General features: G+C 42.5%; 1 protein-coding gene across 3 annotated transcripts in view; it reads right to left on the bottom strand.

The window, feature by feature from the left end:
- Nucleotides 1-16,765, bottom strand: part of ZNF609 (zinc finger protein 609) — a 182,115-nt gene that overhangs the window by 10,449 nt on the left and 154,901 nt on the right. For all 3 annotated transcript variants that reach the window (XM_073579524.1, XM_073579525.1, XM_073579523.1), the window contains exons 8-9: nt 13,870-14,104; nt 12,716-12,794 (exon numbers count right to left, since the gene is read on the bottom strand). In XM_073579524.1, the coding sequence (XP_073435625.1) occupies nt 12,721-12,794; nt 13,870-14,104 (309 nt within the window). In that variant the 3' untranslated portion in view covers nt 12,716-12,720. The remainder of the gene's footprint in view (nt 1-12,715; nt 12,795-13,869; nt 14,105-16,765) is intronic.

Raw genomic sequence — 16,765 nt, 5'->3', positions numbered from 1 at the left:
TCATTAATAAATATATTAAATAGTAGGGGGCCCAATACAGAACTCTGTGGTACCCCACTAGTAACCCTGGCCCAAACTGAGTATGCCCCATTAATAACCACTCTTTGTATTCTATTACTAAGCCAGCTACCTACCCATCTACACACATTTTCCCCTAGCCCAATCTTTCTCATCTTACTTACCAATCTTTTATGTGGGACAGTGTCAAATGCTTTAGAGAAGTCGAGATAAATGACATCCAATGATTCTCCTTGGTCCATTTGAGAGCTTACATCCTCATAGAAGCTGATCAGGTTAGTTTGACAGGAGCGATCCTTCATAAATCCATGTTGATATGGAGTTAAACATTTATTAACATTGAGATATTCCATAATGGTATCCCTTAGAAACCCTTCAAAAATTTTACCGACAACAGATGTTAAGCTTACCGGCCTATAGTTTCCAGGTTCCCTTTTACACCCATTTTTGAATATTGGTACCACATTTGTTTGCCGCCAATCAAAAGGAACAGACCCTGTTTCTATAGAGTCTTTAAATATAAGGAATAGAGGCCTGTCTATCACATTACTTAACTCCCTTAATACCTGAGGGTGAATGCCATCAGGGCCTGGTGATTTGTCAATTTTAATCTTACTAAGGCGGTTCTGCACTTCTTCCTGGGTTAGGCAGGTAATACTTAATGGGGAGTTTACATTATCACTCTGCATTTCCCCTGGCAAATCCTTTTCCTGTGTGAACACTGTTGAGAAAATAGTATTTAAAACATTTGCTTTTCCCACATCGCTCTCTATGATTTCACCCTCATTGTTCTTTAAAGGGCCAACACCATCAATTTTAATCATTTTACTGTTTATATAATTAAAGAATAGTTTGGGGTTTGTTTTACTTTCATTAGCAATGAGTCTCTCAGTTTCCACGTTTGCTAAATGTATTTGTTTTTTACACATTTTATTTTTTTCTCTATAACTTTTTAATGCTTCTTCATTGCCTTCTTGTTTTAGCTTCCTAAATGCCTTGTTCTTGTTATTTATTGCCCTTTTTACATCCTTATTTAGCCACATTGGTGTTCTCCTGTTCCTAGCCCTTTTATTTCTGTACGGTATGGCTAGCTGGCAGTGGGTGTGTAAAACTGATTTAAATATTTCACATTTATTTTCTGTGCTCCTATTTTTGAGGATATTGTCCCAATCAATTCGGCGAAGTTGCTCTCTAAGCTGATCAAACTTTGCTTTCCTGAAATTCAGCGTTTTCGTAACCCCCTTCCAGGGCACCTTACTGAAGGACAAGTGGAATTGTATTATATTGTGGTCACTGTTCCCTAGGTGCCCATCGACTCATACTTCTGTTATTCTATCTGGCCTGTTGCTTAAAATTAAGTCCAGAAGGGCTGTCCCTCTAGTTGGGCCCTGCACAAGTTGTGACAGATAATTATCCTTGGTTACTAACAGAAATTGGTTTCCTTTCGGAGACACGCAGGTTTCAGTTTCCCAGTCTATGTCGGGGTAGTTGAAGTCCCCCATAATAATCACCTCATTGTGATTTGCTGCTTTGTCTATTTGTTTCAATAATAGATTTTCAGTGGTTTCTGTTATATTTGGTGGCTTATAACAAACCCCTATGAGGATTTTATTACTTTTCCCTCCTTGTCTCTCCACCCATAGAGACTCCACCTCTTCATTTCCCTCTTGTATATCTTCTCTTAGTGTGGGCAATGGTTTTGATTATTATTTAGGTAGAAGTCGCAGTGAACAGCAATCTCAATCTCTATGCGGTGTCTCTAAATTTTACTCGGGTAATACTTTACGCCATATTCAGCGGAGTAAAACATGGGGTCTGAGATGATATGTATGACATGGAAAGTGAGAGGTATAAAAACCCCTAGGAAAAAGATCAAGGTTTTCTCGCAGATCAGACATTATCGCCCTCACATTGTGGCCTTGGTGGAGACGCACCTGACCAAGGATACAGCTCGGTGCGTGCAGAAGCCTTGGGTACAATGGTCTGTCCATGCATTTCACACTAGTTATTCGAGAGGGGTTTCACTGCTGGTACATAGAGATGTTAGATGGGAAGCCAGGGAGACCTTGAGGGATCCTGAGGGTCGCTTTTTGTACATGCATTGATAAATACCAGGAAATATGTAATCCTATGTGTTTATAACCCCCCCCCCCCCCGGCTAATACGTCCATTCTTCAAAAAGAAATGAACTTAGCCCTAAATTATCCAGACGCGGACGTTATCTGTATGGGAGACTTCAATATGGTCATGAATACCAGCCTTGATAAATTGAGATTAGATGGGGGAACGTCTGGGGGAGTCTCTTCGCCGACTGCAACCCAGCTGTCACTATTTATGGGGGGTAGCGGGTGGCTAGATTTATGGAAGATACGTCACCCTGAGTCAAGGGAGTATACCGGTCACTGATCCACTAAGCGCATAGAATCATAGAATCGTAGAGTTGGAAGGGACCTCTGGGCCATCTGGTCCAACCCCCTGCTCAAAGCAGGATTCGCTAAATCATCCCAGACAGATATCTGTCCAGTCTCTGTTTGAAGACTTCTATTGAAGGAGAACTTACCACCTCTCGTGGCAGCCTGTTCCACTCATTAATCACTCTATCAAAAAGTTTTTTCTAATATCTAATCTGTGTCTCCTTCCCATTCATTCAGTTTCATCCCATTGCTTCTAGTCTGTCCCTGTGCAAATGACAATAAAGATGATCCTTATGCAATGTGACAGCCCTTGAGATATTTGTAGACAGTTATTAAGTCTCCTCTCAGTCTTCTCTTTTGCAAGATAAACATTCCCAAATCCTTCAACCTTTCCTCATAAGACAGGGTTTGCAGACCGGTCACCATTCTGGTCGCTCTTTTCTGAACTTGCTCCAGTTTGTTGATGTCTTTTTTAAAATGTGGCTCCCAAAACTGGACACAATATTCCAGATGAGGTCTGACCAAAGAGGAGTAGAGGGCAATAATGACTTCACGCGATCTAGACTGTATGCTTCTGTTAATGCATCCTAGAATTGCATTTGCCTTTTTTGCTGCTGCATCACACTGTTGACTCATATTCAGTCTGTGATCTATTAGTATACCCAAGTCTTTTTCACATGTGCTGTTACTTAGCCCGATTCCTCCCATTCTGTATATGCTTTTTTCATTTTTATTGCCCAGATGTAGTACTTTGCATTTTTCCCTGTTAAAAACCATTCTGTTATAGTTGCTGCCCACTGCTCCAGTTTATTTATATCTTTTTGAATCTTCTCTCTCTCTTCTCTAGCATTAGCTATCCCTCCTAGCTTTGTGTCATCAGCAAATTTAATCAGTTTACCCTCAATTCCTTCATCTAAATCGTTGATAAAGATGTTGAAAAATACAGGTTGCACAGGCGGCCTGTAGGCAATGCCTACAATGGTGTCCTTTCCATTATTCTGTACTTGTATTCTTACCCAGTTTCCACATTACTCCCAGTCTCTGAAGCTTCAATCTCTGTGCAGACATACGCGTTTCTAACACACATAGCGACACCTCCTCCTCGTTTATCAATTCTCTTTCTTGCAAGTAAGTTGTATCCTGCTAGCCTTGTATTCCAATCATGTGTATTGTCCCACCAAGTTTCAGTGATTCCAATGACATCATATTTCTTTTCCTGTGTTAGTAGTTCCAATTCTCGTTTGTTGCCCATGCTTTGTGCATTAGTATAGAAACATTTTAGTTTGTGATTGGTTTCACTTTCTCCAATATTTTTATTATTCTAAATCCTTGCTGACGGCACCATCGACGTAGCCAGTTGTTCACCTGCAGAATCTTATTCCACCTCCTTGTTCCATGGCCATCCACTGGGAGGATGGAAGAGAAGACCACCTGCGCTCCCAGTTCTTTCACTTTCTTACCTAAGTTTTCAAAGTCACTGCAGATGGTTTCCAGGTTGTTTCTTGCTGTGTCATTTGTCCCCACATGTATTAGCAGGAATGGGTAGTCATCTGTAGGTCTGAAGAATCCTGATATCCTGTCAGACACATCTTTAATTTTTGCACCTGGAAGACAGCACATTTCTCTTGAGGTTATATCCGATCTGCAGATAGCAGCCTCTGTTCCTCTCAACAGGGAATCCCCTATGACCACCACTCTCCGTTTCTTCTTCACAACATTTTTCTTTCTCCATCCAGGACGACTCTGAGGGCGAACAAGGTTGTTCTTTGTGGGTAAAGTCTTATCTTCATGTATTTCTTCATCGCTCTCCTGTGTAAGAGCCTGGTACTGGTTCCTGAGTAGTATGGGTGCTGACTGCCTCCGATCCTCCTGCTATATAGACTATATATTCGGATCCAGTGGTCTGGCGATGTGGGTGGACAATATAGAACTTGGCAGTAGGGGGATCTCAGACCATAGTCCGGTCATTCTTAAGCTTAAATATGGGCAATTAAATAACAGGATGGTCTGGAAGTTGAACCCTTTTTGGTTAAAGTTGATAGTGTCTCCAGATAGAACAATCGATCAGTTGCATTGTTTCATCTCGTCCCACCCAGAACCTCAAGATATCAATTTATTTTGGGATGCCCTTAAGGCATATCTGAGGGGCTGTTTGTCCTCCACGATCTCTTATATCGAGAGGGTAACCTCAAGGGAGGATGATGAGAAGGAGCGACGATTGAAAAATTCAGAGGCTACATACATATCTAACCAAACTAACGGCAATAGAAATGAGTGGTTGGCTGCTCAGAGGTTATATGCTCAGCATATGGACACTAAGTCTAAGCGTAAATTATTCTTTACCCGTCACTTTTTTTTTTAAACTATTTTTATTAATTTAACAATTTAACAACAAGGAAAAGGTACAGACAGTTACAGTATATTTATGACATTAAGCCAAAATCCCACCTTTTCCTTCCCCCCCTTCCCCTTCCTACAATCGTCATCATTTGAAAGGATTACTTAAATTGGTGCGTGTCCACTGATGCTTTGTAGCAGGTACCATCTGGTGCTCTCAAATTGCTTCCTAAGTCTGTTCCTAGATTCTGTATCCAAGGATGGAACAAAAAACGACCATCTGGTGAAGAACTTCTCTGTTAATTTTTCTTTGTTGGTCAAGGTTTCCAACCAGTCCATTTTAAACAGAAAATGAATTTTTGTCAATATTAACGATTTTGATGGAACGTTTGAGTGTAACCATTGATGTAATATACTTTTCCTTACTGCTGAGGCCCAAATCACTAACATGGCTTTGGTGTGCTTTGGCAATACTCTTTGGGTCTCCTCTAGGATATTAAAAATAGCCCATTGTGGGGTAAGAGGGAACTCAAAACCACTCTATTGTTGCAACTCAGAGTGGATATTACGCCATAACTTTTGAATTTTTGGACAACCCCAATATGATGGAAAATATCAGTATTATGTAGATCACATTTTACACATTGATATGAATTTGTGGGAGACATTCTAGATTGGACGTACGGGGTAATATTACCCGTCAATCTTATTTTGAGCTGGGAAACCAGGCAAGCAAATTCTTGGCCTATTTGGTGCACCAACACAACACCTCAAACACAATATTACAGATTCGTAGGTCGGATGATTTATTGGTGTCTTCAACCGAGGAGATACTCGGCTGATTTTACGATTATTACAGGTCGCTATATGAATCTAAAAGTGACTTTGATAATTTGTGGTGTTTAGACTATTTGTCAGATGAGACATTCCCTACATTAGATCCTGAACAGCGAGCCCTTATGGACGCTGAGTTCACTGTGGAGGAGATAGAAATGCCATGACGGACATGGCCTCCGGGAAGGCCCCTGGACCAGACGGATTCCCTATTGAATTGTACAGGAAATACCGGGATACATTGACGCCACTTCTGGTAAAGGTATTTCGGGGAATTTGGGAAGGGAAATCTATGCCTGAATCCTTTTATGAGGCTAATATCATAGTGCTTAGGAAGGAGGGGAAGGACCCTTTGGAATATGGATCCTATCGCTCCATCTCGTTAGTAAATGTGGACTATAACATTTTCACTAAGATTCTAGCTACCAGACTGAATTCAATTATATTGAACCTTATACATCCTGATCAAACGGGAATTATGCCTGGTAAGAGCACTTCCATTAACATCAGACGAATCCAGTCAATAGTCCAATATAGCTTCCTAATACCAGATAACAAATGGGCACTGGCATCGTTAGATGCTGCCAAGGCTTTTGACTCTCTTGAGTGGCCTTTCCTCTCCGCGTGCTTGCAAAGATATGGCTTTGGTGATAAATTTATAAAATGGGTCAAAATACTATATATGAAGCCCAAAGCCCATATTATAGTAAATAACTCCACGTCTGAGTCTTTTTCATTACATAGGGGGACTCGTCAAGGGTGCCCCTTCCCCGGCCCTCTTTGCCCTTGCGATTGAAGCACTGGCAATACGTATTAGGTCTTCCCCTGGCATTAGGGGTATATATATAGCGGGTCGGGTAGATACCATTGGTCTATATGCTGACGATATGGTGATATTTATGGATAAAGCGGAGGAAACTCTGCCGCACGTAATTGTCACTATAGATAGATTCAGTAATTATTCAGGTTTATATATAAATTGGGAGAAGTCCGCTTTGCTACCCCTTTCCCATGCCCCGATGCCCCAGCTAGAGGCTCTCTCCTCCTTGTCTATTGTATCTAGCTTTAAATATTTGGGTATCTACATATCTCATAATAGTGCGCTTGACTCACAACTTAATATCCACCCACTGCTGGAACTAGTTAAAGTTAAATTTGCAACTTGGAGTAAACTTCCGCTGTCTGTAGCCGGACGCATTAACCTGATATCCCAAGCTTAGCTACTCCCTTCAGCACAGTGTTGTAATGGTACCCAAATCCTTCTTTGTGAATCTCAATTCCCAGATCACATCTTTTATATGGGGGGAAAACTAGGTCCAAACTTAAATTGTCCACCCTACAGAGACCTAAAAAGGGAGGGGGGGGCGGCGTTACCAGATTTTTCCTATACTATTTGGCTGGGAAGGCTAAAGCTTTAAGTAAATGGATGCCGGGTAATTACCACCCCAATTCTGAAAATCACCTGCTTCATGCTGCACGAACTGATTGCCCACTGGGTTTCCTTGAGTTAGAGAGGGCTAATGTCCCTCGTCTATTAACCTTGCTCCGACTCGCGCGATTAGCATGGAGGCAAATTAAGAAAGTGACTGGATTTAAAGATTTTATGGCTGAAATGCCCCTGTGGAATAATGATTATTTCCCGGAATTACTGAATCACCCATCCACTGATTTTTGGATTCAACATAATGTCTCCTCGATGGGGACCTTGTATGACCAGGGGACTTTAATGTCTTTTGCGCAATTACAGGTTACACATGATATCCCGAGATCCCAATTTTTCCGCTATTTACAGCTGAGATCGGCTCTTCAATCATTCATGAGATGTAGGGGTGTGGGCCGTACTATTTCATCTCTACCTTTGATAGGAATCCTTAATTCGCAGAGTCCCCAAGGTCTTATCTCCTCTTTATATACATACATGCTGTCAGTGGGAACGGCATCTGCTAGAAGCTCTATTAAAGGGAAGTGGGAACGAGTCATCCCTAATACGCAGGGGGAGGAATGGGAAGAGATCCTAGAGTCTCCGGTCGGAGTATCACCATCTATTAATAATAGAACGATAAAGTTGTACAGTTAGGTGCATATATATTTGGACAGAGACAAAATTTTTCTAATTTTGGTTCTAGACATTACCACAATGAATTTTAAACAAAACAATTCAGATGCAGTTGAAGTTCAGACTTTCAGCTTTCATTTGAGGGTATCCACATTAATATTGGATGAAGGGTTTAGGAGTTTCAGCTCCTTAACATGTGCCACCCTGTTTTTAAAGGGACCAAAATTAATTGGACAGATTAAATAATTGTAAATAAAACATTCATTTCTAGTACTTGGTTGAAAACCCTTTGTTGGCAATGACTGCCTGAAGTCTTGAACTCATGGACATCACCAGACGCTGTGTTTCCTCCTGTTTGATGCTCTGCCAGGCCTTCACTGCGGTGGTTTTCAGTTGCTGTTTGTTTGTGGGCCTTTCTGTCTGAAGTTTAGTCTTTAACAAGTGAAATGCATGCTCAATTGGGTTCTGATCAGGTGACTGACTTGGCCATTCAAGAATATTCCACTTCTTTGCTTTCATAAACTCCTGGGTTGCTTTGGCTTTATGTTTTGGGTCATTGTACATCTGTAGTATGAAACGACGACCAATCAGTTTGGCTGCATTTGGCTGGATCTGAGCACACAGTATGGCTCTGAATACCTCAGAATTCATTCGGCTGCTTCTGTCCTGTGTCACATCATCACTAAACACTAGTGACCCAGTATCACTGGCAGCCATGCATGCCCAAGCCATCACACTGCCTCCGCCGTGTTTTACAGATGATGTGGTATGCTTTGGATTATGAGCTGTACCACGCCTTCGCCATACTTTTCTCTTTCCATCATTCTGGTAGAGGTTGATCTTGGTTTCATCTGTCCAAAGAATGTTCTTCCAGAACTGTGCTGGTTTTTTTTAGTCCTGTCTATAGTCTTTTTATTCTTGATGTTTATGAGTGGCTTGCACCGTGCAGTGAACCCTCTGTAATTACTTTCATGCAGTCTTCTCTTTATGGTAGATTTGGATATTGATACGCCTACCTCCTGGAGAGTGTTGTTCACTTGGTTGGCTGTTGTGATGGGGTTTCTCTTCACCATGGAGACTATTCTGCGATCATCCACCACTGTTGTCTTCCATGGGCGCCCAGGTCTTTTTGCATTAATGAGTTCACCAGTGCTTTCTTTCTTTCTTTCTCAGGATGTACCAAACTGTAGATTTTGCCACTCCTAATGTTGTAGCAATTTCTCGGATGGGTTTTTTCTGTTTTTGCAGCTTAAGGATGGCTTGTTTCACCTGCATGGAGAGCTCCTTTGACCACATGTTTCCTTCACAGCAAAACCTTCCAAATGCAAGCACCACACCTCAAATCCACTCCAGGCCTTTTATCTGCTTAATTGAGAATGACAGAAGAAGGGATTGCCCACACCTGTCCATGAAATAGCCATGGAGTCAATTGTCCAATTACTTTTGGTCCCTTTAAAAACAGGGTGGCACATGTTAAGGAGCTGAAACTCCTAAACCCTTCATCCAATTTTAATGTGGATACCCTCAAATGAGAGCTGAAAGTCTGAACTTCAACTGCATCTGAAATGTTTTGTTTAAAATTCATTGTGGTAATGTCTAGAACCAAAATTAGAAAAATGTTGTCTCTGTCCAAATATATATGGACCTAACTGTATATAAGAAATCAATCATCAGAATGTCTGCGATGTCACTCAGAAGATGCGGATTTTGTTCATATGATATGGCAATATCCCACTATTCTACATTACTGGAAGGAGGTCATGTTACTCTTGTCATCCCTGGTGCAGGTCCCTGTTCCTCTTGAGCCACTGGTCTGCTTGTTTGGGGTATGGGATGAGATTTGGGGTCACTATGTCGGGACCTTTCTGGGCAAGACACTGTTTATGGCATGGAAGGTATTGGCACTACGGTGGATGGGAGGTTCATGTCCCTCCCTTGGAATGTGGATTGACCTGGTAAACTCGATTGTTCCATACGAACGCACGTTATATCAAAATAGGGGATGCCCAGGTGAATTTGAAAAGATTTGGGAGAGGTGGAATTCCTCTCACCTTACTTTGCAAGGTTGAGACATCACATGTGAGATAATATGATATAAGATACTGCAGTAGTAAATACCAGTTGATGTAGTTGTAGTTTAGGAATTTATAATTTGAGTAATATGATAAAGGCTTGTGAGACTTGACTGAGATACATGCTTCACAATGTGAAACTGGGTCTGAGCAGAAAAAGTAAATTAATGTGCATGCAAAATGTAATTGCATATGAACACATGACCTTTAACCAGAGAAAACCAAAAGCAAAACACAAAACAAATATCCTGGAATAAAAGAGTAAAAAAATATATTGCAAAAATTGCATGAAGGTAGTAATAATAGTAATAATAAGGGTATTTAGTTAACATAATTTTGATCAAAATAATGTAGAAGCCATCCCGCCACGTCACGGCAACCCTTGTGGGACAGTCCTAACTCTTGTATTTAAAACCTTTCCACTTGTCAAGTGACGTAAATGTGAACAAGGACAGAGGGACTGAACCACCAGTAATAGTATAGGCCAGACAGGATGGATTTTCCAACTCAGAAACAGGGCGGTCACACCCTTATATGCACAGAATGCACAATGAAACAAATGCTTTTGCTTTTGGTTTTCTCTGGTTAAAGGTCATGTGTTCATATGCAATTACATTTTGCATGCACATTAATTTACTTTTTCTGCTCAGACCCAGTTTCTCATTTGTTTCATTGTGCATTCTGTGCATATAAGGGTGTGACCGCCCTGTTTCTGAGTTGGAAAATCCATCCTGTCTGGCCTATACTATTACTGGTGGTTCAGTCCCTCTGTCCTTGTTCACATTTACGTCACTTGACAAGTGGAAAGGTTTTAAATACAAGAGTTAGGACTGTCCCACAAGGGTTGCCGTGACGTGGCGGGATGGCTTCTACATTATTTTGATCAAAATTATGTTAACTAAATACCCTTATTATTACTATTATTACTACCTTCATGCAATTTTTGCAATATATTTTTTTACTTTTTTATTCCAGGATATTTGTTTTGTGTTTTGCTTTTGGTTTTCTCTGGTTAAAGGTCATGTGTTCATATGCAATTACATTTTGCATGCACATTAATTTACTTTTTCTGCTCAGACCCAGTTTCTCATTTGTTTCATTGTGCATTCTGTGCATATAAGGGTGTGACCGCCCTGTTTCTGAGTTGGAAAATCCATCCTGTCTGGCCTATACTATTACTGGTGGTTCAGTCCCTCTGTCCTTGTTCACATTTACGTCACTTGACAAGTGGAAAGGTTTTAAATACAAGAGTTAGGACTGTCCCACAAGGGTTGCCGTGACGTGGCGGGATGGCTTCTACATTATTTTGATCAAAATTATGTTAACTAAATACCCTTATTATTACTATTATTACTACCTTCATGCAATTTTTGCAATATATTTTTTTACTTTTTTATTCCAGGATATTTGTTTTGTGTTTTGCTTTTGGTTTTCTCTGGTTAAAGGTCATGTGTTCATATGCAATTACATTTTGCATGCACATTAATTTACTTTTTCTGCTCAGACCCAGTTTCTCATTTGTTTCATTGTGCATTCTGTGCATATAAGGGTGTGACCGCCCTGTTTCTGAGTTGGAAAATCCATCCTGTCTGGCCTATACTATTACTGGTGGTTCAGTCCCTCTGTCCTTGTTCACATTTACGTCACTTGACAAGTGGAAAGGTTTTAAATACAAGAGTTAGGACTGTCCCACAAGGGTTGCCGTGACGTGGCGGGATGGCTTCTACATTATTTTGATCAAAATTATGTTAACTAAATACCCTTATTATTACTATTATTACTACCTTCATGCAATTTTTGCAATATATTTTTTTACTTTTTTATTCCAGGATATTTGTTTTGTGTTTTGCTTTTGGTTTTCTCTGGTTAAAGGTCATGTGTTCATATGCAATTACATTTTGCATGCACATTAATTTACTTTTTCTGCTCAGACCCAGTTTCTCATTTGTTTCATTGTGCATTCTGTGCATATAAGGGTGTGACCGCCCTGTTTCTGAGTTGGAAAATCCATCCTGTCTGGCCTATACTATTACTGGTGGTTCAGTCCCTCTGTCCTTGTTCACATTTACGTCACTTGACAAGTGGAAAGGTTTTAAATACAAGAGTTAGGACTGTCCCACAAGGGTTGCCGTGACGTGGCGGGATGGCTTCTACATTATTTTGATCAAAATTATGTTAACTAAATACCCTTATTATTACTATTATTACTACCTTCATGCAATTTTTGCAATATATTTTTTTACTTTTTTATTCCAGGATATTTGTTTTGTGTTTTGCTTTTGGTTTTCTCTGGTTAAAGGTCATGTGTTCATATGCAATTACATTTTGCATGCACATTAATTTACTTTTTCTGCTCAGACCCAGTTTCTCATTTGTTTCATTGTGCATTCTGTGCATATAAGGGTGTGACCGCCCTGTTTCTGAGTTGGAAAATCCATCCTGTCTGGCCTATACTATTACTGGTGGTTCAGTCCCTCTGTCCTTGTTCACATTTACGTCACTTGACAAGTGGAAAGGTTTTAAATACAAGAGTTAGGACTGTCCCACAAGGGTTGCCGTGACGTGGCGGGATGGCTTCTACATTATTTTGATCAAAATTATGTTAACTAAATACCCTTATTATTACTATTATTACTACCTTCATGCAATTTTTGCAATATATTTTTTTACTTTTTTATTCCAGGATATTTGTTTTGTGTTTTGCTTTTGGTTTTCTATGCTTCACAATGTATAGCCAGCTGTTCCTTCCGTACACTTGGAGGGTTATGTGTGTATTCTTATTATCATAAGCCAATATGTATGTTATGCATTTTCTTTGTTCAATAAACGAATTAAAAAAAAAAATAAATAAATAATAAGAGCTCCCCATTTGTGAGACGACTTTCACCTACCTTTTATCCCGGCTGTCGCCTATAGGTATGTACATTGACAATGAATCTAGCAAGCATGATAATTGAGAAAACGTAGGTTGTATGAAATCTTACCGTTTTCACCTCCTCGGGGGTGGGTACAGGGATGGGGCGGAGCCCTGCTGACTTGCTACAATGGCCGTAGAAGACAAACCTATAAATACAAGGATGGATTTAAGTGTCTTTTCTGTCAAGTAGAATTTATTCAGGTTATAGCAACATCAATGAAAGGTTTCATTACCATAAAATAAGATATATCTAAAAGGAGGCACGTTACAAAACAGATTGAGAGAGATTTAAAGGGGTTTTCCACTTCAAAGAAAGTGGATCCCAAATTATCTAAAATAGCTAAAACAAACAGACCCTCCGAGTCTAGTGCAGTCTCTCTGACACTAACAAACAGACCCTCCGAGTCTAGCGCAGTCTCTACGACACCAACAAACAGATCCTCCGTGTCTATCGCAGTCTCTCCGACACCAACAAACAGACCCTCCCCCGAGTCTAGCGCAGTCTCTCCGACACTAACGAACAGACTCTCCAAGTCTAGCGCTGTCTCTCTGACACTAACAGACCCTCCGAGTCTAGTGCAGTCTCTCCGACACTAATAGACCCGAGTCTAGCGCAGTCTCTCCGACACCAAAGAACAGACGCTCCGTGTCTAGTGCAGTCTCTCCGACACTAACGAACAGATCCTCCCTGAGTCTAGCGCAGTCTCTCCGACACTAATGAACAGACTCTCCGAGTCTAGCGCAGTCTCTCTGACACTAACAAACAGACTCTCCGAGTCTAGCGCAGTCTCTCCGACACTAACAAATAGACCCGAGTCTAGCGCATTCTCTCAGACACCAAAGAACAGACCCTCCGTGTCTAGTGCAGTCTCTCCGACCTAACAAATAACCCTGCAAGTCTAGCGCAGTCTCTCTGACACTAACAAACAGACCCTCCGAGTCTAGCGCAGTCTCTCCGACACTAACAAACAGACCCTCCGTGTCCAGCGCAGTCTCTCTGACACTAACAAACAGACCGAGTCTAGCGTAGTATCTCCGCCACGAACAAATAGACCCTCCCTGAGCCTAGCGCAGTATCTCCGCCACTAACAAACAGACCCTCCGAGTCTAGCGCAGTCTCTCAGACACGAGGTCCACTGAGGAATGTAATTCTTTCTTGTCATAGGGAAAAATGGAGTTGTTAGTCTTTAATACACTGCTCTGAGAGGACTGATAACATACCTGTGGTGTAGGGGAGCTGATACTGGCCAGGCAGCAAAGAGTAACCAAGATGGTGGTGGTGATGATGTGAGGACATTAAGCGCTGTGAAGGGGAAGTGCGAGGCCTTTCTGAGCTCCTGTCACCTACTCCTCGGTCCGGTGCTCCCATACTACTACAGCCAACAGCTCCTCCGGCAGAGCTTCCAGGAACACTGCAACCAACTCGGTCTCGCTCCTGTGGGGATTTGTCTGTAATCTGCACATAAAAGGTAATATCATCACAATGATGCTCTTGAGATTACACCATATGTGGTAATATAACTGAAGTAGTCAAAAACAGGAAACATGAGACAAATTGTACAAGAGGACAGTAGTGCACCTTCATCTACAGGAATATGTGGTCTATGGAGAAAAAGCTCTGGGAAGTCTCTAAAGAAACTGGGCATCTCGAGCTGCTTCCCACATTGTGTAGATAAGTGGCTGAGGACCACAATTTATTCCACATATCGCAGTCCAGTGATTGAATGTAAATAATACATAGGTAGTAACTGGGATGTTAATATCTGACCACATTCCTAACTTCTAGACCTCTTTCAGGACAAAGGATGTCCATAGCCAATATTTGTTTTTGTTTCTTCCTCCCCTTCTTCCAAGTGTCATGACTTTATTTTTCTGTTAACATACTTGTATGAAGGCTATTTTTTGAGGCACAAGTTGTAGCTATGAATGGCACCATTCATATAACCATAAAATGTGCTGCAATACTATAAAAACATGGATTTTTGTGATAACTCACCGTAAAATCCTTTCCTCCGAGACGCTTATTGGGGGACACAGGACTGTGGGTGTATGCTACTGCCACCTGGAGGCTGACACTAAGTGAAAAAAAGGTTAGCTCCTTCTCCGCCGTATACACCCTCGCCCCGATTGCGGGCGGAAACCAGTTTGGTGCAAAAGCAGTAGGAGATCAAAAATAAGACAAAATCAACCTTAATACAGGTAACAACATGTCTAGAAAACCAACCCAATATCAAAAAATTCATATTAGTTAAACAAACAAGAGCCAATTGGCTAACAGGGTGGGTGCTGTGTCCCCCATTGAGCGTCTCGGAGAAAAGGATTTTACGGTGAGTTATCACAAAAATCCATGTTTCTCCTTTGCCTCATTGGGGGACACAGGACTGTGGGACATCCTAAAGCAGTCCCTGGGTGGGAAGTTGACTCACTGATCCAAGCTACATGCACCTCCTGTCTAAAGGTGCGCCACCGCTGCTTGGAGAATCCTTCTACCCAGGCTTGCGTTCGCTGAAGCCCGAGTATGGATATTGTAGTGCTTGGCGAATGTGTGGAGGCTGGACCAGGTTGCCGCCTTGCAAATCTGATCCGCCGATGCCTGGTGCCGAAGAGCCCAAGAGGCGCACACCGCACGAGTAGAGTGTGCTCTGATCCCTGCCGGAACTGGTGCACCTCTGATGTGGTAAGACTCCTGAATAGTCAAATGAATCTACCTGGCTATGGTCGATCTTGAGGCAGCGAACCCCTTCCTGCGACCCTCCTCGGGGAGCGTCTAACTGACGAAAGGGTGCCGTCCGTGACTCGTACCTCCTGAGAGCTCTCACCAGGCCCAACGTATGAAGAGCCTTTTCCATACAGTGTACCGGTGCTGGACAAAAAGATGGCAAGACAATATCCTCATTAATGTGAAACGAGGAAACTACCTTTGGCAGAAAAGGAGGAGCTGGTCTGAGAACCACCTTATCCTTGTGGAAAATCAGAAACAGAGCTTCACAAGATAGAGCTGCCAGCTCCGAGACCCGCCTGATTGAGGTTATAGCTACAAGGAATACTACCTTCCAGGAAAGGTATGACAAGGAGACATTTCTGTAATGGTTCAAATGGAGCTTCCTGCAGAATGCATAGGAGCAGATTAAGGTCCAAGGCATCCAGGGGCGCCCTATAGGGAGGCACCAAGTGGGAGACTCCCTGGATGAAAGTCTTTACCTGCAAATTGGTAGCAATCCTGGGCTGGAACAGGATGGATAAAGACGACACCTGTCTCCGGAGGGAACTTGGGGCCAAACCTGAGTCTAGGCCAGACTGGAGAAAGGCCAAGATGTTGGGAATAGAGAATCTCAGTGGGGAACAACCGTGATCCAGACACCATGAGAAGAAAACCTTACAGGTGTTATGGTAAATACGTGCTGAGGCGGGCTTCCGGGCGCTAACCATTGTAGCAACCACCTCACGTCCAAACCCAGCCTGGGTCAGAATCCCAAGATTAAATGGCCAAGCCGTCAATCACAGGGCCCCCGAGTTCGGGTGGGATATCGGGCCCTGGGAAAGTAGATCTGGGCGCTCTGGCAGCCGCCAGGGCACGTCGGCAAGTAGCTGCACTAGGTCTGCGTATCACGCCTGACAAGGCCAGCAGAATCACTGGAACCCCTTCTGCCTTGATCTTATTGATGACTCTCGGAAGTAGTGGCAGCGGGGGAAATAGGTATGGGAGGCGAAACTGGTTCCATGGCAGAACCAATGCATCCACGGCGATTGCCTGCGGGTCCTGGGACCAATCGACAAATACGGGCACCTTGGCGTTCACCCTGGAGGCCATCAGGTCCACATCCAGTGTTCCCCACCGTTGGCAAATTTGCTGGAAGATCTCGGGGTGTAGTGACAATTCCCCGGACGCAAGACCCTACCGACTGAGGAAGTTTGCCACCCAGTTCTCTACGCCTGGGATGTGGTCTGCCGATATCACCGAGTGGTTTCTCTCGGCCCAGTGAAGAACGTGCCCCACCTCGCGCATGGTTGCTCTGCTGCGGGTGCCCCCCTGATGATTTATGTAAGCCACTGCCGTGGCATTGTCCGATTGAATCCGGACGGGGTGACCTCCTAGCACATGATGAAAATGTTGCCA

This window comes from Dendrobates tinctorius, unplaced genomic scaffold (assembly GCF_039654945.1).
Source record: "Dendrobates tinctorius isolate UK_male_01 unplaced genomic scaffold, ASM3965494v1 ptg000062l, whole genome shotgun sequence".
NCBI classification, from domain to species: Eukaryota; Metazoa; Chordata; class Amphibia; order Anura; family Dendrobatidae; genus Dendrobates; species Dendrobates tinctorius.
Note: the sequence above shows the minus strand (reverse complement) of the source record. Positions and strands in the feature narration are given on the sequence as shown.